Here is a 27,347-nt window from a genome sequence, read left to right on the forward strand (position 1 = left end):
AAGCCAGGAGATTCTTCCAGGTCTCCCATGTGGGTTCAGGGGCCAAAGGACTTGGGCCATCCTCCTCTGCTTTCCCAGGTGCATTAGCAGGGAGCTGGATCAGAACTGGAGCATATGGGACTTGAACTGGCACCTGTGCCACAGTGCTGGCCTTTCAAATGTGCACATTAATACCCTTCCTGTAACAAGATTAATATGTTGGTGGGGGTAGTATGTTTGTACATAAGGGCTCACTATATGATAGGCTTTATTATTATTAAGCCACAGATAAAGTGGATGAACAGTACTTTGTTCAAAATTCATTATGTAAGTCATTCTGGCCAGGTTAAGTTTTGGCCTTTGCAAGACCAAGATCAACTGTTAAAAATTCATTTTAAAATACATACATAAATTTTACTTCTGTTGACCGAAATGGAGACCCTCCAGTCATATGGAGCAACCTGACTTAGGGGACGTAAGTTGCAGATATTACTGCCTAATACAGATCCTGAGGATCTGAGGGCCTGGGTTTGTTTGAATATCTCAGAGTGTGACATTCACATAGTTTGCAGTGCATGAGAATGCCAAGTGTCCAGGACAACTGCAGTGATGGTTCTCCTGTTCAGACACCAGACCCTCAGAGTCTATCCATGGGGCCAGATGTTCACAGGGACATTGATGAACTAGAAGACGTCCAGAGGCAGGTGGATTGGATGGCAAACAAATGGGAACAATATCTTCTAAGGAAGAGCTGAAACAAATTGGGTGCTTAGACCAGAAAAATGGAGGCATGATGGGTAATGTCTCCTATCTGTCTCATGCCAGCAAGGCTCAACTTATTTTGCGTTGTCCCAGGGAGCAGAGCTGGGTAGCAGTGGGCGATAGGCACCGAGTGTGCCGTCCGAGAGCTGAGCAGGTGCACTGAGTGGCAGAAAGGCTTGCTTGGTGAGAAGTCTTCTCTCTGTCTCGTGGCTCTTCCCACCCTGTCCTCCATCTCGTACCTTTGCTCCCGTCTCTCTCTAGTGTTGAGGCTGGGCAGCAGGTGGAAGAAGCACAACTGTCAGGAGACTCTTACTGGCCTTGAAGTCCTGTGGGTGGGTTTAGCACTGTGTTGGATCAGCTCTCTGGGATGTTGCTGTGACTTCTTCGGAAGTGTCCCACCAATCACTGAGGGTTCTCACCTGCAAGAATGGGTGCTTTTTCAATAGGCTTGAGGCTGACACAGGTGAGTGGGTGCAAGGGAGAGTGTTTCCTGAAGTCTCTGTTTCTGGTAGAAAAAAGGTGGGGCAGGGACATGTGTGTTTGTGTGTGTGTGCACACACCTGAGGGTAGCTAGGTGTGTGCACCTCTCTAGGGACACGAGGCACTGGCCCAGAACAGTAGGCTTTGCTTGGGGTTGTGAGAACAGGGCTGCACGCTTCAGTATTTGGCCGTGTGAAATCTGCCAGGACGTGACAGGTGAGATCTGAGTGTGGAGACCTGCGGGAGAATCCTGAGAAGATCCTGGAGATCTGTCATCAGAGGTGCTCATGGACACAGCATGAAGACAAACTCCCACCTCGCATCTGGCTGTGAATGTGAGAGCTGTAAGGGAGTGTTTGAATGTTTTGCATTTCTCCGCTCCTCAATATTTCCTTGGAAATGCCAGATTTCCATATCCCCCTCACAAGCTGGTCCTTGTTCCTCCCCTTGGATATTTTCCCCCAGCTTATTTATAATTTTGGAAACAGCTCTGGAAAGAGCAGCTTGTTGGGACAGAAAACACAAAACAAAGGGAAAATCCCATTTCTCTCCCTGCTGTGTGCATTCACTTTCCTGCTCTCCACAGAACTTGCAGATCGGAACTGGCTTCTTTTGGCAGTTATGTGGCTGGGGGCGTTAGCGAGTGTTCTTTTCCTCCACTCTCTGAGTTAGGAGGAGTCACTCAATCCCTCCAAGTTTCAGTTACTTTCTAGGAAAAATTAGAGATTAAAATCCTTGCTTCAGAGAGTTGTTGGGAGGCCTCAGTGAGACAACATATGCCCAGGGCCTGGCATGTTAACATAGACGCTCAAAAATGCTGCTTCCATATTCTAAAGGAGGCAACTGGAGATGGCACCATGCAAAAGCACATAGCGTGGGTAGAGTCAGTCCTGCCCCAGCACCACGTGCACTGCTGCAGGTCCCTACGTTATGCCAAATCGCACTGTGGCACGGTGAATGAAGCCACTGCCTGGGACACTGGCCTCCCCTTATCAGAACGCGTTTGCGTCCCAGCTGCTCTGCTTTTGATCCAGCTTCCTGCTAATGAGCCTGGGAAGGCAGCAGAACACAGCCTGAGTTCTTGAATCTCTGCTACTCTACCCATGTGAGAGATCAGGAAGGAGTTAATTGCTCATGGCTTTGACTTGGCCCACACCTTTTTGTTGCAGACATTTGGGAAGTGAGCCAATGGATAAGATCTCTCTCTCTCTCTCTTTCACTCTCACTCTCTCACTCTCACTTTGCCTTTCAAATAAATAACTCTTTAAAACTGCAGAATTTTAGTGGAAAAATAAGCTTAGGGGTATAATACTCAGGAATGTCAGTGGTACATAAAGAATACAGTAATCTGAAAAACGACAGAACAGTTTTCACGTTAAATGATTTAGAGATACACAGATGCACTAACTGTGGCATTTGGCCTTGGAAGAGACCTGAAGACAGCTTTTGGAAGTGGATGTTGGAAGGGTTGCAGCTGTGGGTTATGAAAGTGGTAGAAGCTGGGTTATCTGGCCGGATGTGATGCACGACAGGTTGGTAAGTGGCAGTAGCTGGTAGATCTTTGAGGTGTGTGCATGTGTGTTTGTGTGTATGTGTGTGCACTTTGCATATCTCTTTGGGGCTCAGTTAGGTAAGGTGTGGTTTCCTACATTTACTTAATGTTTCTTATGGAAGAAATGGAGCGCGAGATAACACAGCATTTGCACAAGGCTTCAATTTCCCCCTAAAACATCACTTGCACACACTGATGTTTTTCAAACAAACTCTACAGCAGAACTGGGTGTATTTAGTTGATATTGAATGACTGCCTGGATGAGTGAATGAAGAGAAGGCGCTCTAGAAAATGAAATAAGTGTTATACTACATTGCAAAAAATATGCTCCTGGTCTCTGGAATTGGATGAAAGCCCACCATCTTTGGGGTTTCAAAAGTGCTGGGTCACTACTCTAGTGCCTTAGTTCTTCCTCCTGCTGTGGCACAGAACATCTGTGCTCCGAAGAGCCCCTTCCAGGCATGGCTCCCTATTCCCCCCCATTTCAAACAGAATCCTCAGTTTTGTTTTGTTTTGTTTTGTTTTTGCTATTCTTTTCATTTTCATTTCAAGAAAGGGTTTTGCAAGTTTACGAACCATGATCAACGGTTCAGTTGATCCAGTGTGGTTTTACAACTGATTTCTCAGGAATATGTCTCTTTTGCAAGGAAAGAGAACCCTCAGCTGGTAGTGCCAGGTTCAGTAATGGTGCGTGTGGTGTTTCCTATAGGATCCAATCCTGGTCTGGGCAGATGTGATATGAAAGGCAATTAGCATTTACATCTTTTATATGTATGATGTCTGTGTGTCTTCAGAAACACCAAGAGCAATTTGGTGATTTCTCTTTCTCTCTCTCCTTTTTGTTTTGTTTTGTTTTGTTTTTTTAGAGAGCTGGATTGAAAGATGTCTCAATGAAAGTGAAAACAAACGTTATTCCAGCCACACATCTCTGGGGAATGTTTCTAATGATGAAAGTAAGTGTTTGAAACTCGTTCTTCATGATGTCCCAGACACAGCCGATGTCCTACAGGGAGGCTGTTTGCTAGGCTGCGGGGTGCCACCTGGAGCGAGAAGCTCTCCAGCCATTTATGAAGTGCCCCAGCCCCTCCCCATAGCATTCCACAACAGGGAGTGGAGTCTGGTCAGGTGGACACGGGGAAAGCACGCTGTATGCAGAATCGTCTTCTGCAGTGGACTTGTCAGCCTGGGTCCCCAAAGCTCCCTTATAGTGATGCCCCAGGTGGGCAGATGTGGACCCTGAATGGGAAGAGTCATCATCCATGTGCACTGGCCAACTGAGTTTAAATAGCTGTGCTGTGGGATTGCTGTTTTAGAATAACACATGCCCTCGCTGTCACAAGTAGAAGTTTGTTCCTGATCTTGGACTAGCAATCTGGAGTTAGTAGAGAGATTTAAGCTGTGTTTACATCTTTCCTATATTATGTTAGGCCTCTGGATCCCTTCTATTTAAGGACAGAAGAACTACGTGAGACTTGTATTTGCCCCTTATGCACTAAAGAAAAAAAAGTGGAGGTGGGGCTTATTATGAAGGTAATTCCCAGCAGGATCTTTCTCCCTTGGTTGCTAAGGTCATCTCCTTGGTCCAGTTTTCTCAAAGCAAGAGCCCAAGACCGCTTGCTCCATGGTCCCCTAGCCTGTTGGATGTGGTGAATAGCTTCCTTCTGGCTTTGTCATTCTGTCGTCACCATTTTCCTCGTTTTATAAACTTGAGAGGAGTTGAACATGAAGTACGCAAATCTTGCATGAATGGTTGGGTAAATTTTTTTTTTCATATTGGATCCACCTGCGTTGTCACTACCCTGAGAAATATACAGAACATTTGTAGCTCCACTAAGCCCCCAGGGAGGTCCTCATGTCTCCTCCCTGTCAGTAACCACTGTCCTGACTTTTTTCACCCTAGATTGATTTTGCCTGTTTGGGAAACTTCATATAAAAGGAATCATGGACTCTGTATTCTTTTGTATGTAACATTTTTCACTTCACATAATTTCTGTCAGATTCATTCATGTTGTTATATATAGTTAATGGTTCTGTATTTTTTTACTGCTGTGTATATTCCACTGTAGGAATATACTATAATTTGCATAGCCATTTAACTGTTGATGGTATTTATTTCAAGTTTTCAACTGTTAAGGATAAAACATCTGTGAACATAAACATTTTAAATTTTATTGTGGTAAGGTATACATAACAAAATTGGGCCTTTTCACCATTCCAAGTGTATAATTCAGGCACATTAAGTACATTTACCTCATCGTACAGTTGTCACCACCATCCTCTGGGACTTTTTATCTTCCCAAACTGACACTCTGTTCTTATGAAATGTGAGCTCCCCATTCTCCTTTTCCTCCAGCCTCTATTCCACTTTCTGCCTTTATGAATCTGACTGCGTATCTCATGTAAGTGGAGTCATGCAGTGTTTGTCTTTTTGTGACTGACTTATGTCACTTAGCATATTGCCATCGAGGTTAATCCATGTTGTAGCATGCGTCAGACTGTCTTTTCTTTGTAAGGGCCAAATAATATTCCATGTGTGGCTATAGCACATTTTTGTTTATCCATTCGTCCATTGATGGATGTTTGTGTTGTTTCTACCTTTTGGCTGTTGTGAATCCTGCTGCTCTGAGTGTGGATGTACAAATATCTGCACTCCCTCCTTTCAATTCTTCTAGATATATACCCAAAAGTGGAACTGCTGAATCACATACTAATTCTATGCTTAGTTTCAGAGAAACTGCAAAACTGCTTCCCATAGTGGCTGCACCATTTTCCATCCCCATCAGCAGTAGTCCACTGTGTGGGCATACCACATGAGAGTTCCACTTGTTCCCATCCTGGTCATCACTGCTTATTTTCTGTTTGCTTCATAATTGCCATTCTAATGAGTATTGAAGTGGTTTCTTATTGTGTGTTTTTTTAAGATTTATTTATTTATTTGAAAGTCAGAGTTGCAGTGAGAGGACACACACACACACACACACACACACACAGAGAGAGAGAGAGAGAGAGATCTTCCATCTACTGATTCACTCCCCAAGTGGCTGCATGGCCAGGGCTAAGCCAGGCTGAAGCCAGAAGCTGCCTCCGGGTGTCCCACATGGGTGGCAGGCACCCAAGCATTTGGGCCATCTTCTGCTGCAGGGAGATGGATCAGAAGTAGAGCAGCCAGGATTTGGACTGAAACCAATATGGGATGCTGGTGACGCAGGTGGTGGCTTTTTTTATTTTAATTTTGTTTTTTTATTTTTTAAGATTTCTCTTATTTAGTTGAAAGGCAGAATGAGAGAGAGAGAGAGAGAGAGAGAGAGAGAGAGAGAAACAGAGACAGAGATAGAGACAGAGAGAGTGAACAAGCGAGTTTCCAACTGCTGGCTCATTCCCCAAAGGCCTGCAACAGCCAGGGCCAGGCCAGGCTAAAGACCTGGATTTCATCCAGATCTCCCACATGGCTGCAGGAACCCAAGTGCAGCATCACGCACTGCCTCCCAGGCACACTGGCAGGAAGTGCAGAGTAGCCAGGCCTCACGCCAGCACTCTGACATGGGATGCAGGCAGCCCAAGTGCTGGCTCAGCTCGCTGCGCCACAGTGCCTGCCCCTCTGGCTGTGTTTAAATCAGTTTGTGTTTTATTATTAAGTTGTAGGAGTTCTTTACATATTCTGGATATGAACCCCTCATCAGATAGATGATTTACAAATATTTTCCCCCATTCTATGGGCTGCCTTGTCGCTCTACTGTTTGTGTTCTTTGATACACAGAAGTTTTGATATCTGCTTTGTCTTTTGATTACGACTTAGCTGTTTCCTTTCATTGTCTTTGATTCCATATCCAAGAAGTCATTGTCCAATCCAATGTTGTGAAGATCTTGCCTTATGTGTTTTTTTTTTTTTTTTTTAATGTTTTGACAGGCAGAGTGGACAGTGAGAGAGAGACAGAGAGAGAAATGTCTTCCTTTTTGCCGTTGGTTCACCCTCCAATGGCCGCCGCTGCAGCAGGCGCACTGCGCTGATCCGATGGCAGGAGCCAGGATCCAGGTGCTTTTTCCTGGTCTCCCATGGGGTGCAGGGCCCAAGCACCTGGGCCATCCTCCACTGCACTCCCTGGCCACAGCAGAGAGCTGGCCTGGAAGAGGGGCAACCGGGACAGAATCCGGCGCCCCGACCGGGACTAGAACCCAGTGTGCCGGCGCCGCAAGGTGGAGGATTAGCCTATTGAGCCACGGCGCCGGCCCTTGCCTTATGTTTTCTTTGAAGTCTTTTATAGTTTTAGGTTTTACATTTAGGTCTTTGATCCATTTTGAGTTAATATTTGTATGCGGTATTAGATAAGGGCCCAGCTTCATTCTTTCGCATGTGAATATCCAGTTTTTCCAGCACAGTTTATTGAAAACACTGTCCTTTCCCTGATGAGTGCCCTTGGCACCCCTGTCAAGAATCATTTGACCACCTGTAGAAGGGCTTATTTCTAGGCCTTCTATTCTAGTCCGTTGGTCTATATGTCTGCCTTATGCCAGAACCACACCGTAACTTTGTAGTAAATTTTGAAATCAGGAAATGTGAGACCTCAAATGTTGCTCTTTTTCTAGATCATTTTGGCTATTCAAAGTCCCTTGAAATTCCATATGAATTTTAAAATGGATTTTAAGCATACCGTGTCTTTAATTTCTTTCAGCAGCATATTATAGTTTTCCATGTATAAGTCTTTTGCCCCTTTAGTTTATTTATAAGTATTTTGTTCTTTTCGATGCTATTGTAAATAGAATTTTTAAAAAAGATTTCTCTTATTTATTTGAAAGGCAGAGTGACAGAGAGAGAGGGAGAGACAGAGAGACAGAGAGAGAGAGAGAGCTTCCAACTGCTGGCTTACTCCCCAAGTGGTTGCCACAGCTGGGGCTGGGCCAGACGGAAGCCAGGAGCCCAGAACTCCATCCAGATCCAAGTACTTGGGCCATTCTCTGGTGCTTTCTCAGGCACTTGAGCAGGGAGCTGGATCAGAAACAGAGCAGCCAGGACTCCAACGGGCACTCTGCTATGCAATGCCATGATCACAGGAGGCAGCTTAGCCTGCTGTGCCACGATGCTGGCCCCTAGAATTGTTTTCTGAATTTCCAGTGTTCATTATTGAATCATTCATTGTTATTATATAGAAATGCAACTGGTTTCTGTATGTTGAGTTTGAATCCTAAAACTTTGCTGGATTATTTTATTAGTTCTAAAATTTTCTTTGTCTATGTGTGGAATCTTTGGGGTTTTGAACATATCATGTCATCTGTGAACAGAAATAATTTTACTCCTTTCTTGTTTGCTTGAAATCCTTTTATTCCTTTTGCTTGGCTAATAGCTTGGCTAGGACTTAGGGACTTGTTGAACAGAAGTGGTGAGAGGACCTTGTCTTATCCCAAGTCTTAGACTTTTGGTCTTTCACCTTGAGTATGATGTTAGCAGTAGGTTTTCCCATACATGACCCTTATTTATTATGTTGTGTTAGTGTTCTTCCATTTCTAGTTTGTTGAGTGGTTTTATTGTGAAAGAGTGTTTGAATTTCATCAATTTTTTTTCTCTGCATTAATTGAGAAGATCATGTGAACTTTTCCCTTCATTCTGTCAGGGTGGTACTATATTGGTTTTCAGATGTTGAACCATCTTTTTTCATTCAAGGAATATATCCCGCTTGGTCATGGCGTATAATCCTTTTACCATACTCTTGAATTCTGTTTACTAGTATTTTGTTTAGGATTTTTTGCATCAGTGTAAGGGATATTGGTTTGTAGTTTTCTGGTAGTGTCTTTGTGTGGCTTTAGTATCATGGTGATGCCAACCTCATAGAATGAGTTTGGGAATATTCCCTCTTCTGTTATTTGGAAGAGTTTAAGTGTTGGTGAACATTCTTGTATGTCTAGAGTGAATACAAACGGTTATTCTGTTGGTATATTCCCAGGAATAGAATTGCAAAAAGGTAAATGTGTATTTAGCTTTCGTAGATACTTCCAAACAGTTTTTAAAAGTGTTTGTGACCATTTAGAATCTACCCAGCAGATTATGAAAGTTGAAGTTGTTTCACTTCCTTGCCAATATTTGCTATTAACCATTCTTTTTAATATTAGCCATTCTCATGGTTGTATGCTGCATGACATCATAGTTTTAACTTGAATTTTCCTGACAACCAGTGAGTGTAGCATCTTATAAGTTTAATGGGCATTTGGTTATGTTTTGTGAACTACGTGTTCTATCTTTTTCCTAAATGTTTTTTAAAAAGTGTGTTTTTTGTCTTTAGTGATTTGTTTTTATATCCTGAGTAGGAAATGTTTGTCAGGTAAAAGTATATAAATATCTTCTCTTGGCTTGTGACTTGCCTTTCTATTTCCTAATGGTAACTTTTGATGAACAGAAGTTCTTAATTCTGATAAAGCTTAATTTATCAGTGTTTTTCTTGAATAGTCATGCTTTGTATGTCCTATTAAGAAGTTTTCCCTAGCTCAACGTCATGAAGATGTTATTTTTATTGGGGCAACAGTCTGGTAGGAATTTTTGTGTATGTAGTGAGGAAGGAGTCAAAGCTGTATTTTGATGTTAATTTTCCAATGCCTGGAGCACCATTTGTTGAAAAGGTTATTCTTGGCGCCGTGGCTCACTAGGCTAATCCTCCACCTTGTGGCGCCAGCACACCGGGTGCTAGTCCCGGTCGGGGCACCGGATTCTGTCCCGGTTGCCCCTCTTCCAGGCCAGCTCTCTGCTGTGGCCAGGGAGTGCAGTGGAGGATGGCCCAAATGCTTGGGCCCTGCACCCCATGGGAGACCAGGATAAGTACCTGGCTCCTGCCATTGGATCAGCGCGGTGCGCCGGCTGCAGCGCACTGGCTGCAGCGCACCGGCCGCGGTGGACATTGGAGGGTGAACCAACGGCAAAGGAAGACCTTTCTCTCTGTCTCTCTCTCTCACTGTCCACTCTGCCTGTCAAAAAAAAAAAAAAAAAGGTTATTCTTTACCCACTGGATTCCAGTGGCACCTTTGTCATAAGTTGGTAGATCATATAAATTTGGATTTGTGTCTGGACCTTTATGAATTATGGTCTTATTTATTTTATGGGTAAAATCACGGTCTTGATGATTACATCTTTTTAAAAATGAAATATCTGGTGGTATAAGATCTCTTATTCTTCTTTGAGATTGTTTCGATTCATCTACATTCTTTATATTTCCATATAGATTTTAAAATCAGTTGTGAATTTTCACATATACCAAAAAAACTTCTAGGATTTTGGACTGGAATTACCTTAACTCTACAATAAATTTGATAAGAACTAACATCTTAGCAACATCAGATTTCTTTTTTTTTTTTTTTTTTTGACAGGCAGAGTGGACAGTGAGAGAGAGAGACAGAGAGAAAGGTCTTCCTTTGCTGTTGGTTCACCCTCCAATGGCCGCCGCGGCCGGTGCGCTGCAGCTGGCACTCCGCGCTGATCCGATGGCAGGAGCCAGGTACTTATCCTGGTCTCCCATGGGGTGCAGGGCCCAAGGACTTGGGCCATCCTCCACTGCACTCCCGGGCCACAGCAGAGAGCTGGCCTGGAAGAGGGGCAACCGGGACAGAATCCGGCACCCTGACCGGGACTAGAACCCGGTGTGCCGGCGCCACAAAGTGGAGGATTAGCCTATTGAGCCACGGTGCCGGCTGCAACATCAGATTTCTAATTTACATACATGGTATTAGACTTCTGTATATTCAGATCATTTAATTTTTCTCAGCAATGGTTTATAGATTTCAGTGTACAGGTGTAAGATGTAGTCTTAGGTAATCCATGTTTTTCAATGCTAATAAAAGTAGTAGTATTTATATTTTTTTCATGTTGTTAGTTGTTAATACATGGAAACACAACTATTTTATATAATGACTTCATATATCCAGCCACTTTGCTTAACTTGTTTACTACTTATGAGTATTCATTTTTAAATATTCTATGGATAATAATCCTGTCACCCAATAATAATGAGATTTTGCCTTCCTCTGTAATCTGTATATTTTCATTTTTCTCTGTGCCTTAATGCACTGGCTGGAACCTGCAGGGCAGTGCTGAGCAGGAGTGGTGATAGCAGATGCCCTTGCCTTGTCCATAACCACAGGAGGAAAAGCACTGGTATCTCACCAGGAAGTATGATAGTGGCTGTGGAGTTTAAGGGACACTCACTATCATACTGAGAAAATTCCTTTCTATATCTGATTTGCTGTGAGATTTTTCTTGAATGGGTGTAGAATCTTCTTTTTAAGATTTTATTTATTTATTTATTTGAAAGGCAGAGTTACAGAGAGAGAGAAAGAACACAGCACCAGCCCCAGGGTATAGATTCTTGACAAACACACTTTCTGAATCTTTTTCATTCACCATTGTGTTTTTCTTCTTTATTATGTCAGTATTGTGAGTATTGTGAATTACACTGATTGAATTTTGGATATTTAACCAATCTTGCACTCCTGAAATAAACCACACTTGGTCAGAAGTATTATTTATACATTTCTGGGTTCATTTGATTATTATTTTGTTAAGAATTTTGACATCTTTGATCATGAGCTTTCTTGCCTATGATTTTTCTTTCTTAATCTGTCTTTGTCAAGTTTTGTTGTCAAGATTATACAGACCTCATACAAAGAGATAGTAAGTTTCCTATTTTTCTCTTTTGAAGAGTTTGTATAATATTGATTTCTTTCTTAAATATTTGGAAGAATTCAACGCTGAAGTGATCTACATTTGGGATTTTCCTTGAGAAGCTTTTTAAAGATGAATTCAATTTTTCAAACAGCTCTATGTCTTGTTTTGTTACCTTAAATAATTTTTAATTTTAAGAAATCTATTTTATCTACATATTCATATTTATATGACTTTATATTACTTTTATCATTTTTTAAGCATCTACAGTAACATTATTTCATTTATGATAATGGTGTTTATGTTTTTTCTTGGTCAGTCTAAGCAAATGTTATCAATTTTATTCATCTTTTCAAAGAACCAATTTTTGGGCTTTTTGAGTTTCTATCTTTTATTCAATTGCATTTATTTCTGCTCTTATCTTTATTTCCTTCTTTATACTTTCTTTGACTTTAATTTACTGTCTTTTATTTTTACTGTATAATTTTTATTTAGTTGAAAGACAGAGAGTGAGAGAGACACTTAGACATCTTCCATTCACTGGTTCATTCCTCAAATGCCCAGTAGGACTGGGCCAGGCCAAAGACAAGAGCCTGGAACTCCATTCAGGCCTCTCACGTGCATGATAGGACCCAAGTACTTGAGTGATCACCTGCCGCATCCCAGGTGTGTGCTGGCAGGAAGCTGGAATCAGACTCAAAGCCCGGACTCAAACCCAGACACTCAGACAGAGGATGTCTGGGAAGCAGGCACTCCAAGTAGCGCCATGAGTGCCACACCAGACACCTGTCCCTTCTAGTTTTAAGATCAAATGCTTAGATCATTACAAGATATACATTTAAAGTTAGACATTTTCCTCTAAATACCACTTAGTTACATACCCTAATTTTTCTGAGTAACACTTATTAGTAATTAATTATTAGTAGTTATTAGTAATTAAACATTTTTAAATTTCTGTTTGGTTTCTTCTTTTACTCATGTTTTATTTAGAAAACTGCTTCTTAATTTCCAAAAGTTGGGGATTTTCCTAGCTGTTATTGCTTCCTGTTTCAGTCCCACTGTGATCAGAGAACATACTCTGTGTGGTAGCAGTATCAGAAATTTCTGAGACTGACTTTCTGTCCCAACATATGGCATGTTGTTTAGATATCAGGTCAGGTTGGTTTATTAAGTTAATAAAATACTCCATATTCTTACTGATTTTTTTTTGTTTTCTTAGTACTGAGATAAGTGTGATAGAATCTCCAGCTCTGATTACTGTTCTATCATCTATCTATCTATAGATCTTCTCATTTATGTCTTTTTTATATTCTTAAGATATTCTTAAAATTTTAGGATTGCTATATCTTCTTGTTGCTATGACCCTTATTATTATCATTATCATTATCAACTGTTTCTACCTTATCTCCATAATATTTTTTACCTCCAAGTGTATAAGGGTACTTAAAAAAGTTCAAGGAAAATGAAATTAAAAGATGTTTATTTTGGCTCAAGTTTTTTGAAATCCATGCTTTTTTTATAACTCATATTTTTCATGAAATTTTGGAACATTCTTTGTTTTTTGGCATTAGTACAACTACACCAATTTTCTTTCTGTTTGGATTGTTAGGCTGTGGTTTCTCTTCTTTTTATCTCCAATCTTACTGTATTCAGTATTAAGGTTTTTTATATATCTTTTTGAAAAACTAATATGATAATATTTACCTGTAGTTGGAACATTTAGATTATTTACATTTGATGTTGCTGCTAACATTGTTCAGTTTAAATTAACACATTTATTTACTTTTTATTTGACCCATCTGTTTTTATTCCTGTATTCCTCCTTTTTTTCTTTCTTGGGAGGGATTAATAGACTTTAAAGATTGCTGTAGTGTTTTCCTCTGCTGGCTTTCCAATTACACATTCTTTTAGAGCGGTGATCTTGGGGATTAGTCTACCTACTTCACTGTTTTTTCCCTCGGTTCAAGTGCACTACAGGAGCCCTTTCCTAGTTTAACCTCATTTACCTCCTCCTCACTCCCTGAGCTCTGGCTCTAACGTACTTTGCTTCTACATGTGTTGTCAGCCCCATATAACCTGGTTTTGTTGTTTTGAACAGTGAACATTTATTTTTAGTTATTTACATATTTACCTTTATTCTTTATTCCTGTCAGCATTTCTGTGCTTTGATCTAAGATATTTTTACTTTAACTGGAGGAAATTTTATATTTCTTGTAATGAAGTATATTGTAGATCACAAAAAAGCATCTGTATTCTATATATATATATACATATATATATGTATATAAATTTTATTTATCTGAAAAGCAGAGAGACACAGATAGAGACAGAGGAACCTCTCATCCCATGGCTCATTCCCCAAAAGCCTGCAATAGCTAAGGTTAGGTCAGCTCGAAGCTAGGAGCCAAGAACTCAATCCAGGTCTCACCATGGGTGGCCGGGACTCAAGTGCTTGAGTCGGCACTGCTGCCTCCCAGGGTGTGCGTTAGCAGGAAGCTGGAATCTGAAGCAGAGCTGGGCCTTGAACTCAGCCACTCTGATATGGAATGTGGGCATCCCAAGCAGCATCTTTTTTTTTAAGATTTATTTATTTATTTGAAAGGTGAAGTCACAGAGAGGCAGAGGCAGAGAAGATCTTCCATCCGCTGGTTCACTCCCCAAATGGCCGCAACGGCTGGAGCTGGGCCTATCTGAAGCCAGGAGCCAGGAGCTTCTCCCGGGTCTCCTATGCGGGCGCAGGGGCCCAAGGACTTGGCCATCTTCTACTGCTTTCCTAGGCCACAGCAGAGAGCTGGATCAGAAATGGAGCCACCAGGTCTGGAACCGGCACCCATATGGTGGCTTTATCCACTACGCCACAGCGCTGGCCCCCAAAAAACAGCATCTTAACCATTGCACTAAAGGATATATATAATTGCTGGATGTAAAATTCTAGTGAAGTTTTTTTTTATCCTTTATTTTCAGCACTTTAATGTTATCATTAATTGTCTTTTGGGTTCCAAATATGTCTATTGAAAGTCTTTAGGCCGGTGCCGTGGCTCACTAGGCTAATCCTCTGCTTTGCGGCGCCGGCACACCAGGTTCTAGTCCCGGTCGGGGCGCCGGATTCTGTCCCGGTTGCCCCTCTTCCAGGCCAGCTCTCTGCTGTGGCCAGGGAGTGCATTGGAGGATGGCCCAAGTGCTTGGGCCCTGCACCCCATGGGAGACCAGGAGAAGCACCTGGCTCCTGCCATCAGATCAGCGCGGTGCGCCAGCCGCAGCGGCCATTGGAGGGTGAACCATCGGCAAAGGAAGACCTTTCTCTCTGTCTCTCTCTCTCACTGTCTACTCTGCCTGTCAAAAAAAAAAAAAAAAAAAAAAAAAAAAAAAAAAAAGAAAGAAAGAAAGTTAGTCTTTAAATTTATTTTTACTCCTTCAAATGCAATGTGTCTTCTTTTCTCTGGCTACTTTTAAGATTTTTATTTTTGTCTTTGGTTTTCAGCAATTTGACAATGATGTACAATACATGTTTGATAGCTATATTTTCTTGTATTATTATCATTGAACACTTTGATTCTGTGCTTTCAAGTTTTTTTTTTAAAGATTTATTTTATTTATTTGAAAGAGTCACAGAGAGAAAGAGAGATAAGGAGAGAACTTTCATCTAGTGGTTCACTCCCTAGATGACTGCAATGGCCAGGGCTGGGCCAGGCCAAATCCAGGAGCCAGGAACTTCATCTGGGTCTCCCATGTGGATTCAGGGGCCTAAGTACTTGGGCCATCTTCCAGTGATTTCTCAGGCACATTAGCAAGAAGCTGGATCAGAAGTGAAGCAGCAGGACTCTAACTGGCACCCATATGGGATGGCCGCTTCATAGTCAGCGGCTTTACCCACTACCCCATAATGCTGGATCGGAAGTGGAGTAGCTGGGACTTGACATGGTGCCCATATGGGATGCTGGTATCACAGGCTTTACTCACTGTGCCATAACACCAGCCCTGATTTGGATTCTTTTGTTATTATTTTTTATTTTCTAAAGGTTTTATTTATCTATTTGAGAGGTAGAGAGGTCCTCCATCCACTGGTTCACTCCCCAAATGGCCACAATGGCCAGAGCTGGGTCAATCTGAAGCCAGGAGCCAGGAGCTTCTTTCAGGTCTTCCAAATGAGTGCAGGTGCCCAAGCACTTGGGCCATCTTCCACTGCCTTCCTTGACCATAGCAGAGAGCTGGATGGGAAGAGGAGCAGCTGGAACTAGAACCAGCGTCCATATGGGATGTCAGCACCACAGGTGCCAGCACCCTAGTTTGGATTTTCCCCCCAGAAACATTTTATTTAAGGTATGCAAACTTCATGTATTTCATAAATATAATTTTAGGAACATAGTGATTCTTCCCACTGTACCCACCCTCCCACCCCAACTCCCACCCATCTTCCTCCTTCCTCTCCTATTCCCATTATTATTTTTTACTAAGATCTATTTTCAATTAACTTTATACACAGAAGATTAGCTCCATACTAAGAGTTCAACAAATAGTATGAAAAAAAAAAACTGTTCAACAGTTTTTTGTTTTTCTTTTGATTTCTTCTATGACCTTGTGCCACTGTTCATTCAGGAGCATGTTGTTCAGTCTCCATGTGTTTGAGTATGCTCTATAGATTCTTGAGTCATTGATTTCCAACTTCATTCCACTGTGGTGAGAGAAGATGCATGGTATAATTTCGATTTTTTATTTTATTTTTTTTTAATTTGCTGAGACTTGCTTTATGCCTTGGCCTATAGTCTACCCTAGAGAAAGTTCCATGTACTAGTGAGAAGAATGTGTATTCTGCAACTGTAGGATGAAAAGTTCTGTAGACACCCATTAGGTCCATTTGGTCTATATTGTCGATTAACTATTGTGTCCTTTCTGATTTTCTGTCCATTGCTAAAAGTAGGGTGTTGAAGTCCCCCATTACTATTGTATGCGAGTCTATGTCTTCCTTTAGATCCATTAACATTTCTTTTTTTTCTTTAACTTTTATTTAATGAATATAAATTTCCAAAGTACGACTTATGGATTACAATGGCTTCCCCCCCATACCGTCCCTCCCACCCACAACCCTCCCCTTTCCCACTCCCTCTCCCCTTCCATTCACATCAAGATTCATTGTCGATTATCTTAATATACAGAAGATCAGCTTAGTATACATTAAGTAAGGATTTCAACAGTTTGCTCCCACACAGAAACATAAAGTGAAAAATAATAGATGATTTTTTTAAATGATGATGAAATCAGAGCAGACCTATTGTCATGTTTAATCCCAGTGAGAGTCAAGTTGGGAATTGATAATTTCTTTTTTTTTTTTACAGAAGATCAGTTTAGTATGCATTAAGTAAAGATTTCAACAGTTTGCACCCCCATAGAAACACAAAGTGAAATATATTGTTTGAGTACTCGTTATAGCATTAAATCTCAATGTACAGCACATTAAGGATAGAGATCCTACATGAGGAGTAAGTGCACAGTGACTCCTGTTAGATCCATTAACATTTCTTTTAAATAGCCAGGTGCCCTGTAATTAGGTGCATATACATTTATTGTATAAATATATAATATTTATTATATTCCTATTGAATTGATCCCTTAATCATTGCGTAGTGCCCTTCTTTGTCTCTTTTAACAGTTTTTGTGTTGAAGTCTATTTTGTCTGATATTAGGATGGCTACACCAGCTCTTTTTGGTTTCTGCTAGCATGGAATGTCTTTTTCCATCCTTTGACTTTCAGTGTGCATTATCTTTGTTGGTGAGATGTGTTTCTTGTAGGCAGCAAATAGATTTTTTTTTCCATTCAGCCAGTCTGTATCTTTTAACTGGAGAGTTGAGGCCATTTACATTTCAAGGTGACTATTGATAAGTAAGAACTTGGCCCTGCTGTTTTTCCATAAATATTCCTGTTTACTGTGAATTTCCTTTGTATTTTTACTGGGAGATTTTCTGCCTTCATCTTCTTTCCTAGTGATGACAGTGTTGTTTCTGTTTGTGATACATCCTTATCCATCTTTTATAAGGCTGGACGAGTGGTGACAAATTCTTTCAACTTCTGTTTGTTAGGGAATGTCTTTATTTCACCTTCATTCATAAATGAGAGCTTTGCAGGGTACAGTATTCTGGGTGGACAATTTTTTTACACACAATTTAAGTGTGGCTTAAATGATAGAGATATCTACTATATGATTTATCTAAAGGTGGGAGGTAGAAGATTCCAGGGTTTATTCAACAGCTTAGCATCATCAGCGACCCAGTGGTTTACCTCTGGGTAAATCATTACCGCCTTTAATAAAACTAGGACTCAGTTAGTAAGCAAGGAAGAATGAGGGACTGGCTATTGGGTGGCCGGCTGAAGGGTCTGCTACAGACAGTATGTCTGGACTGAACCATGCCAGGTGGTTGAGAGAGATCAAACTTGTACTTGCTGAAAATACTTACTCCACTGCATATGCTAGGGCTGGGCATTAGCACTAAGGGATTTTAGTAAAATGAAAATGGAATGGAAAATCGTCCAATTATTAGCCTAGAATCAGACTCTGCGATAGTACAGATCATCTTGGTCCAGTCTCCTGTTTTACAGATAAGGACACTGGTTCAGAGGAGGAAAGTGGTTTGCCCAAGATCACACTCCTAGTTAGTGGCAGAGTCAGCACTGGTACCCATGTCTCCTGCTTTCTGTCTAGTGCTCCGTTAGCTAAAGGTTCAGGAAACGGAATAGGGGACTGATATATTTTGATGGAAAGCAGTTAGGAAGAAAACCCTGGAGCAGCATGGTCAAGTGCTACTAGCCTGATGAGTGAAGAATCTGACCAGGAGTGGACAGGTGATTTACCTCCACTCAGGTATCAGAGAGTCTCACCTCCAACCAGAACTCATGGCACTTTCTGCCTGGCAGATGTTAGCAGATCTTTTTGCTTCTCGTGGTATACTCACCAGCGAGCAGGAGGACTGTGACTGCAAATGTGCTATAAAGTCTGGGCCTGGCTGGGGTGCTGTGTCCAGAGAGGAAAGCGCATGATAGTGGATCAAGAACTGTACCAGTAGAATAGTAGTTTCCGTAGAAGTTGGGTCCAGAAGATTCCCTGAGCACTTACTGCATGTCAGACTCTGTGACAAGCCCAAAGCTACATAAAGAAGGAAAGAGCTGGGAGCCAAAATTAAAATATGTTCAGCATCAGGCAGTACATTAGGCATAGTAACAGCCACCGTTTCCTTTAATTCTCTGGGAGGAACATATTTTTGTTTCCATGTTAAATATGAGAAAACTGCAGTTCAGAGGTTATGTGACTCAGTCAATATCTAGCAAGTAAGTGGTAGACTTAAAACTGGAACTGAGCGCTGTTTTGTTTTTTTTTTTTCCTCTTCTGTGGGTCCCTACTCTTAAGGATTTTTTTAAATGTATTTATTTGAAAGACAGAGTTACAGAGAGGGAAAGACAGATCTTCCATCTACTGGTTTTCTCCCCAAATGGCTGCAAGGGCCGGGGCTGGGCCAATCTGAAGCCAGGAGCCTGGAACTTCTTCTGGGTCTCCTGTTAGGTGTAGGGGCCCAAGCACCTCTGCTGCTCTCCCAGACACATTAGCAGGGAGCTAGATCAGAAGTGGACCAGCCAGGACTTGAACCAGAGCCCATATTGGATGCTGGTACCGCTGGCAGCAGCTTTACCAGCTACACCACAGCACTGATCCCACAAAGAATTTTTGTTCTAGAAGGGAAGTTAAGGCAAACACCAGAAATATTAGCAATACAAACCATGTATATTCAATTTCATTCAAATAATGCACAATATTCTTAAGACTTGCTATGCCAGATGTGGTCCTGGACTCCAGCTTTTGGGAGATGTCATGGGGTTAGAGGTGAGGGGGGAAGGCATATTGGGGGAGGTGGCATTTGCATGGGCCTTGAAGGGTCCATGTGGCTCCAGCAATGGTGGTTACGGGGATGGGGGCAGAAAGCCACGAAACAGGTTTTGAGCTGGGAGAGTTTTCCACATTGGCTTGAGCTGAGAGGTTGAGGAACCATGGGAAAACAAGCTGGGAATGTTGAGAGACTTGGATTCCAAAAATAAGTCTTAGAATTCACTGGCTAAGTTGTCACTCAAAAACTGGTTGGAGGAATCATGGCTCAAAGTATCGTTTTGGACTACCGTGGAAGTTGTGTGCACGTGGAGCGGGGCCAGGAGGACACTGTGGGGGCTTGCATCTCACCTGGGTTGGAGGACACGGGGCTGTGGTCTAGGGTGGTATAAGAGCAATGGAGGAAAATGCAGAGACTGGGGTGGGGGTGTAAGGGGGAACCTCGTGGTACTCTGCGGCATGCCCGTTTCCTTCCCTGGGAAACAGAACAAGCCAAATGTAACCCCAGAGCTACCCAAGTCCTTTAGCCTTAAAGGTGACCATTTCTGTAATATTGAAACCAAGGTCCAGCCTCCATTGTGTATCGTAGATGCGGGTCCAGAGCCTTCTCTCCTCCCTTTGTCTCCACAAGTTAGCAGACTCCGAGAGTGTGTGGGTGTGCATGGGTGTGGGTATGGGTGTGTGTGGGGGGGTGTGCGGGTGTGGGGGTGGGGGTGTGTGTGCGTGTGGGGTGGGTGTGTGTGTGCATGTGTCTGTGTTTGTGTGCATTTGTGTGGGGGTGTGTGTGCATGTGTGTGTGTGGGGGGTGTGCATGGGGGGAGTGTGGGTGTGTATGGGTGTGTGTGCGCATGTGTGTGTGTTTGTATGCATTTGTGTGGGGGTGTGTGTGCGTGTGTGTGTGGGGGTGTGTGTGCATGGGGGGAGTGTGGGGGTGTATGCGTGGGTGTGTATGGGTGTGTGTGCGTGTGTGTGCGTGTGGGGGGTGTATGCGTGTGTGTGTGCATGTGTGGGTGTATGCGTGGGTGTGTGTGCGTGTGTGTGCATGTGTGGGTGCATGTGTGGGTGTGTGTGTGTGCATGTGGGGGTGTGTGTGTGGGGTGTATGCATGGGTGTGTGTGGGTGCATGTGTGTGCGGGTGCATGTGTGTGTGTGCATGTGGGGGTGTGCATGTGGGGGTGTGGGGGGGTGTATGCGTGGGTGTGTGTGGGTGCATGTGTGTGTGGGTGTGTGTGCATGTGGGGGTGTATGCGTGGGTGTGTGTGGGTGCATGTGTGTGTGTGTGTGGGGGTGTGTGTGCATGTGGGGGTGTGTGGGGGTGTATGCGTGGGTGTGCGTGTGTGTGTGTGCATGTGTATGTGTGGGTGTGTGTGCATGTGGGGGGGTGGGGGGGTGTATGGGAGGGGGTGTGGGGGTGTATGCGTGGGTGTGTGTGGGTGCGTGTGTGTGCATGTGTGTGTGTGGGTGTGTGTGCGTGTGGGTGGGTGGGTGTGCGTGGGTGTGGGTGGGTGGGGCAGGGTTCCGTTTCTCCTGAGACTGTCCACACCGCACCCTGTCCCCTCCATTCTCTCCTGGCTCCTGACAACTACTGTTTTCCTGACTTTCTGTTTTCACTCACTCTCTCCTGCCCTCCCTCCTCACTCTCTCCTTTCCAGCATGGCTGTTGCTGTCGGGTGGTGACAGAGGACGCTGACAGCACAGGGAAGGGAAACGTTTGGGTTTGATGAGGCGATGACTTGGGGTCACAGTGGGTCACGGCGTCGTGCGACTCAGCATTATCGTGTTAAACCCACCTCCTGTTTCAGGGCTGTGGGAGCGGAAGTTACCTCTCTCTCTCTCTCTCTCTCTCTCTCTCACCGCATTCAACTCGCTGAGCATGTCTTGGTTTTTTAATCTGAATTTAGGGTCTCATAACTTCATAAAAGGAGCCCTAGAGAAGAGGAAATGTAGTTAAACCATATTCGTAATCCTTTTTATATATGATGAAGGAGCTGCGTGGCTTTATTTACCACAGACCAGAGAGGGCTGTGGTTTTCTCCCAGGGAGTCCGGGATGGAGAGGAGCTGTCACATGTTTCCATCAAAGCCTGGGGCCGAAGGTTCAGACAGCGCCCGGAGCTGGCGTGAGGACTGGCAGTCTGGGGAAGGGTTCGAGGCTGCCTTCAGAGAACAGGGTGGGGCCGGCCCCTCAATTCACTAGGCTAATCCTCCACCTGCAGTGCCGGTACCCCAGGTTCTAGTCCTGGTTGGGGCGCTGGTTGCTCCTCTTCCAGTCCAGCTCTCTGCTGTGGCCCGGGAAGGCAGTGGAGGGTGGCCCAAGTGCTTGGGCCCTGCACCCACACGGGAGACCAGGAGGAAGCACCTGGCTCCTGGCTTCAGATAGGCGAGGTGCGCCTGCCATAGCGGCCATTTGGGGGGTGAACCAACAGAAGGAAGACCTTTCTGTCTCTTTCTCTCACTGTCTAACTCTGCCTGTCAAAAAAAAAAAAGAGAGAGAGAGAGAGAGAGAGAGAACAGCGTGGCTCTTGGGAGTGTCTGCCACAGTGCGCATCCTGGCTGGGAACGCAGTTGCAGCCGGCTCCCGCGCTGACCTTGTGACCTAGGACACTGTGGGGAGCAATCCGGACTAGACTAAGTTACTGGAATTAAGACTTATTCTATGCATCTGCTCTCCCACAATATGGCGCTGGGAGAGAAGTAAACAGCTTCCGCACAGCTGCCTCCAGTTCAGCTAATAAACTGTAGGACTTGCTCCTGATTGGAGGAGAGCAGCGTACTCGGCGTGTGGGCAGCCGAGTTAGGATTGGCGGAGGAGGACTATAAAGGAGGAGAGAGACGGCATGCACCAGGAACATCTATGGGGAACATCTAAGGGGAACATCTAGCTGAAGGAACACCCGTGCAGCCCCCGAGAAAGCCGGCCGGCGGTGTGCCGCTCCCCTGCAGAAGTGGGGAATGTGGCCAGGGGGAACTGCCCTTCCACGGAGGTGGAAGGGATAGTAGCCAACCCGGGAAGAACCAGCAGCAAACCCGGGGAGGGCCGAGCAGACGAAAGAACAGCACAGGGTCCTGTGTCGTTCCTCCACGAAGAGGGGGAGCGACAGGACACCATCCTAGGCTCCTCTCCTTCCTCACCGCCATGCCCACCCTATCACCTGGGCTGCCCTTCCCACCCCTGGCTGGCTGGCCTGCCTGTCTTCCTGCTCTCCGTTGCTCTGCTGGAAAATGAGGTTCCCTTCCCGAGTGCTTCCAGCACACAGCCAAGGCATCTCTGCCTCCACTTGAACGCTCCACAGGGCCATAGCTCCCTGAGGGGGAGGCACCCACGACTGACTGTGACTCACCGGCTCAGTATCAAAGGGTCTGGGATTCAGGAGCTGCTTGGTCAAGTGTTCATTAAGTATAAGGGGGTGTCAAAAAGTTTGTGGGGAAAATGGAATGAACAGAAAATGGAGGTAAAATGTTTGCACCAAAATGTTGGTACCAAGTTCTTTAAATGCGGGCATAGTTTTTGCATAATATGCATTTTCCATGAACTTTTTGAAGACCCACCCTCATACCTGGATATTAGGAAAGCAAAATAAACGATGAACAAACTTGTACAAGGTTGCAGGTGTTTATTATTTGCTTCCAGGTTTGGGTACTGTAGGACTTTTTAACTTTTTCAGTAGATTATTCCTTTTCTCAATTTGTTTGAATTTAATTATAATGCTTTTGGATAGATGATACATCTACATGATTCAAAATTCAAGGTGTTCTAAAATATACTCATTGAGGAGTGTGGCATTTCTAGTGACTGAGACACTGGTCAAGACACCCTTGTCCCGTATCAAGTTCCTGGGTTCAACTCCCAGCTCTGAAGCAGGCGTTGGGAGGCAGCCATGATGGCTCAGGTAGTTGGGTTCCTAGCACCCCCGTGGGAGGATTGAGTTCTTGGCATTTGGAGAGTGAACCAACAAGTGGGGCTCACTCACTATCTCTCCTTCTCAAATGAAAAAAAATCAATAATAAAATATACTCATTGAGAAATCTTGATCTGATTTCTATCTTACCTCTCCAACCCTATGTGCCAGCTTCCTAGTAGTAAATACTTTTATTCATTTATTATGTATTTCATTATACAAGTAAAATATTTAACATTTGCCACTTTCTTACACACAAAAAAGTAGCACACTATGCATTGTGCTATAATTTAGTGTTTTTTTATTGTGATAAACCTGGAAGCATTCTGTGTCAGTAGAACTTAGAGAACATCTGGTTCTTTTTCTGGTTTAGATTTTTTTTTTTATAGCTCCACAGTATTCCAGTGAGAGCATGCATCATAATTGAGGAAACTGGATAAGCTCTTGGGCTGCTTCCACATGGTTGCTGTCACAGACAAGCTGTAACAAGCAACTGTGCTTATGTATCATTCTGGGTGTGTCCAGGGAGCTGGACAATCAGTTTCCAGCCATGAGGCTGCTGGGTAAAGGTGTGTGGATTGGAGTAGATTCTGCCAAATGACCTTCCCAAGTGACGAGGCACCAATTTATTTGTACACCTCTGTCACTAGGTAGGAGGGAGCTTGCCTCCCACAGCTGCGCAGCAGTGGCCTGTGGTCTTGGTTTGGGTTTTGTCAATCTGTTAAGTGAGAAATGCTCTCAGTATAGCTTCTGTTTTCAATGATAGTTACTGAGTATTTTCCCCATCAACTGCATGCTGTGTGTCCTGCCTGGTTTTTGTCTTGGTTCTTGGTCTTTCTCCTGCTGGTTTCACGGGAGCTCTTTTCTCTAGTGGGGCAGCGGGAAGGAAGAGTGGACAGACAAGAACATTATCTGTAGTATGCCTGCAGCTTTCCTAAGCGAGTCATCATCTTTGTACTTAGGTTGTATTCTCTTTTACCTCCCACAGAGAAAGTTTAGATTTTTTTTTAATGTGATAAACTGCATCAATTTGGGGGGGCGGAATTTGGGATTTTGTATCAAAGTTAGGCCCGTTCCTTCTCTAAGATTATGAAAGAGCAGGAGAAGGGAGCAGGTGTGGGGCCCCTGGAAGCAGTGTTGCCAGTATCACAGTTTTGTTTGGGACTGAGCCCTGTTCCCACGGGGAGCAGGGTTGGCTGCCAGCAGCAGTGCCCACTGCCAGAGGCCTAGGTGCCAGCACCCTGATAATCAGCTGGTGCCCTGTGCAGGGACTGGGAGGGAGGGCGGGTGGGGGAAATAAAACGTTTGGCAGCTACGTGTTCCCAACAGGTGAGCTCTGGCCAGGTGCAGCCAGCTCGGCGTAATGAAAGGAAATAGAATTAGAACTTTGAGGTGAAACTCAAGACCCACATAAACCTAACATTTCCTGGGATTTGAAGAGAAGTAATTAATTTAGAAACGTTGTCCCTCAATATTAAACTCTGCCGAACTGGCTCAAGGCAGGAAATACTCTAGTGTAAGGCTCCCAAATATCATGAATTCAATCAGTACAGAGGCAGTAAGAAAGGACGGGCCAGCTATTCCATGGGAACTCCAAAAAGTTCATGAAAACATGGAATTAAGAGAAATTTATTTCAGTGGAAACAAGTGTTTGAAATCCACGCGTGACTTTCTTCCTCCTATACATTTTGCAAGTTCCCTGAGATCTTCAGTCTGGAACTACAGGCGTGAAGTGTGTGGAGTGCAGAAGCGTCTAGAGCTGGGGAGGTTTTGGTGTCTGCTAGCCTGGGTCGTTGCCTTTGCCCCGCCAGTAACTGTGTGACCTCAGACAAAGCGCTTTGCCTCTGCGCCTCACTTTGTTCCCCTGTACGAGGGGAGAATCCTAGTAATTAGGCCTAACCCCCATGGAGCCCAGGATGCTCCAGGCTCTGTACGTGATGCCTCACAGGGGCTATGACGCTCACTTCCTAGGACAGCCGTGAGAATTTACTGAAATAACGTGAGGCACAGGACTAGGCCCATCCCACATCCTCAGTAAACCTTCCCCGCATGGTGTTCTTGTTTCGTTCACTGACGGCAGGTGGATACCTTGGTGTTTGACTGCGGTACTATATTGGTCATATATTCGTCCCACAAATACTTCCTTCTTTTTTTTTTTTTTTTTTGACAGGCAGAGTGGACAGTGAGAGAGGGAGACAGAGAGAAAGGTCTTCCTTTTGCCGTTGGTTCACCCTCCAATGGCCGCCACGGCTGGCGCGCTGCGGCCGGCGCACCGCGCTGATCCAAAGGCAGGAGCCAGGTGCTTCTCCTGGTCTCCCATGGGGTGCAGGGCCCAAGCACTTGGGCCATCCTCCACTGCACTCCCGGGCCACAGCAGAGAGCTGGCCTGGAAGAGGGGCAACCGGGACAGAATCCGGCGCCCCGACCAGGACTAGAACCCGGTGTGCCGGCGCCACTAGGTGGAGGATTAGCCTATTGAGCTGCGGTGCTGGCCCACAAATACTTCCTAAGCTCCTCCCACACATGGGGGCTGGAGACACCAGGGTGAGGGAGGTCTGTGCCTGACTGAGCTGACAGCCCAGCAAGGCGGACTTCTGGTTCTGGGCGATGCTGTAGACTGAATGTATGTGTTCCACACCCCTCCCCATACCCCGGCCAAGCTTGTCTGTTGAAATCCTAACCCCCAGTGTGGTGATATTTGGGGGTGGTGCCTTTGGAAGGCGATGAAGTCATGAGGGTAGAAGCCTCGTGGATGGGATGAGGCCCCCGGAAGCTCCCTGGCCCCTGTAGCATACGAGAACTCAGTGTGAGAAGACACTGTCTGTTGTAAGCCAGGATGCGGGTCCTCACCAGACACTGAGTGTCTTGGCACCTTGATCTGGGACCACCCAACCTCTAGAACTGTGAACAATACGTGCCTGCTGTTTCCAAGCCCCCTGGCCAATGGTGTATTGTTACAGCAACCCAAACAGACTAGACCAATCAGTGAGCGCTGACACACTTCGTGACCGGGGCTTTGCCTGGGCACCACCAGGTGCTGTGGGAACACGGAGTGGACAAGCCCATCCCAAATGCGGGACTCGCAACCCAGCCGAGTGCATGGGACACAGATCCAGGGGAGTGACAGCTGTGACAGCCACAGGGAACCCTTACATAGCTGGTACCTTGTTCCAGGACCACTTCTGTCACTCCCCACGATGGCCCTAAGTGCCTGGTTCTGTTGTTGAGTTCCAGCCCTATTCTACAGATAGGGGCACCAAGAAACAAAAAGACTGTTCCAGGTCACACAGCTAGAAAGGGGGTAGAGCCAGGACTGCAGCCTGGAAATCCTGCTGCAGAGTTTACATTGGGAGGCGGATGCTAGGCGGGGTGGGGCAGAGATGCCCGCCTGGGAAGTAGACTGAGACCCCTGTGGTGGGTTGGGAAGCACAGCTTTGAAGTGGGTTCGGATCAGAGCAGTGAAAAAAACAGGGACCAGCAGCATCTTGGTGGGAGGCTTTTAAAAACAAGCCTCTGCTCCCTGGCTTTGGCAGGACGCAGGCTGGGTATCAGAGGGGGACGGCTCAGCGCGTGCTGTGAACGGCTCCTGGCACCCTGCTGGCCTGGATATTGCATTTTCTAGGGTGACTCTTGCTTGGTTCGGGGCACATTTGGCAGTGCCAGTTCCTGAAGTCTCCACGAGCGAGAGCCTTTCCCTTCTACCTAGAATGTGCGCTCCTGGCCTCGGTGCCTGCTCCTCCTCCAGATCCCATGATCACGCTCACATGCTGTGTTTGGCAATGTCATGGCATCCGTGACCTCTCAAGCTCTCGCCCAGGACCTGGAAAAGCAATGAAAGATGGCCCAAGTACTCGGGCCCCTGCACCCATGAGGGAGACCTGGATTAAGCTCCTGGCTCCTGGCTTTGGACCCGCCCAGCTCCAACTATTGCAGCCATTTGGGGAGTGAACCAGCGGATGGAAGATCTCTCTCTCTGTGTCTCCCTCTCTTCGTATACAACTCTGCCCCTCAAATAAATAAATAAATAAATAATAAACAAAAGAGCAATGAGCCATAACAAAGTTAATTGAGAGGAAAGTTTGACAGAGTAGCAACAAGTATTGCCAGGCTGGGAGATGCTGTGATGGGCTCCCAGAATGAGGCCCTTCCTCCCTCAGTGTCGTCCTGCGT

General features: G+C 44.7%; 1 protein-coding gene across 3 annotated transcripts in view; it reads left to right on the forward strand.

Annotated features, from left to right (window-relative positions):
• RFX4 (regulatory factor X4) overlaps positions 1–27,347 on the forward strand; it is a 164,954-nt gene that overhangs the window by 21,036 nt on the left and 116,571 nt on the right. For 2 of the 3 annotated variants that reach the window (XM_008257109.5, XM_008257108.4), the window contains exon 2: positions 3,640–3,726. The exons of the other annotated variant lie outside the window; for it this stretch is intronic. In XM_008257109.5, coding sequence (XP_008255331.1) covers positions 3,640–3,726 — 87 coding nt within the window. The remainder of the gene's footprint in view (positions 1–3,639; positions 3,727–27,347) is intronic. 3 annotated transcript variants of the gene reach the window in all.

The sequence above is a fragment of the Oryctolagus cuniculus genome, chromosome 11, assembly GCF_051225735.1.
Source record: "Oryctolagus cuniculus isolate XC-2025 breed Fujian yellow rabbit chromosome 11, ASM5122573v1, whole genome shotgun sequence".
Taxonomy (NCBI): Eukaryota; Metazoa; Chordata; class Mammalia; order Lagomorpha; family Leporidae; genus Oryctolagus; species Oryctolagus cuniculus.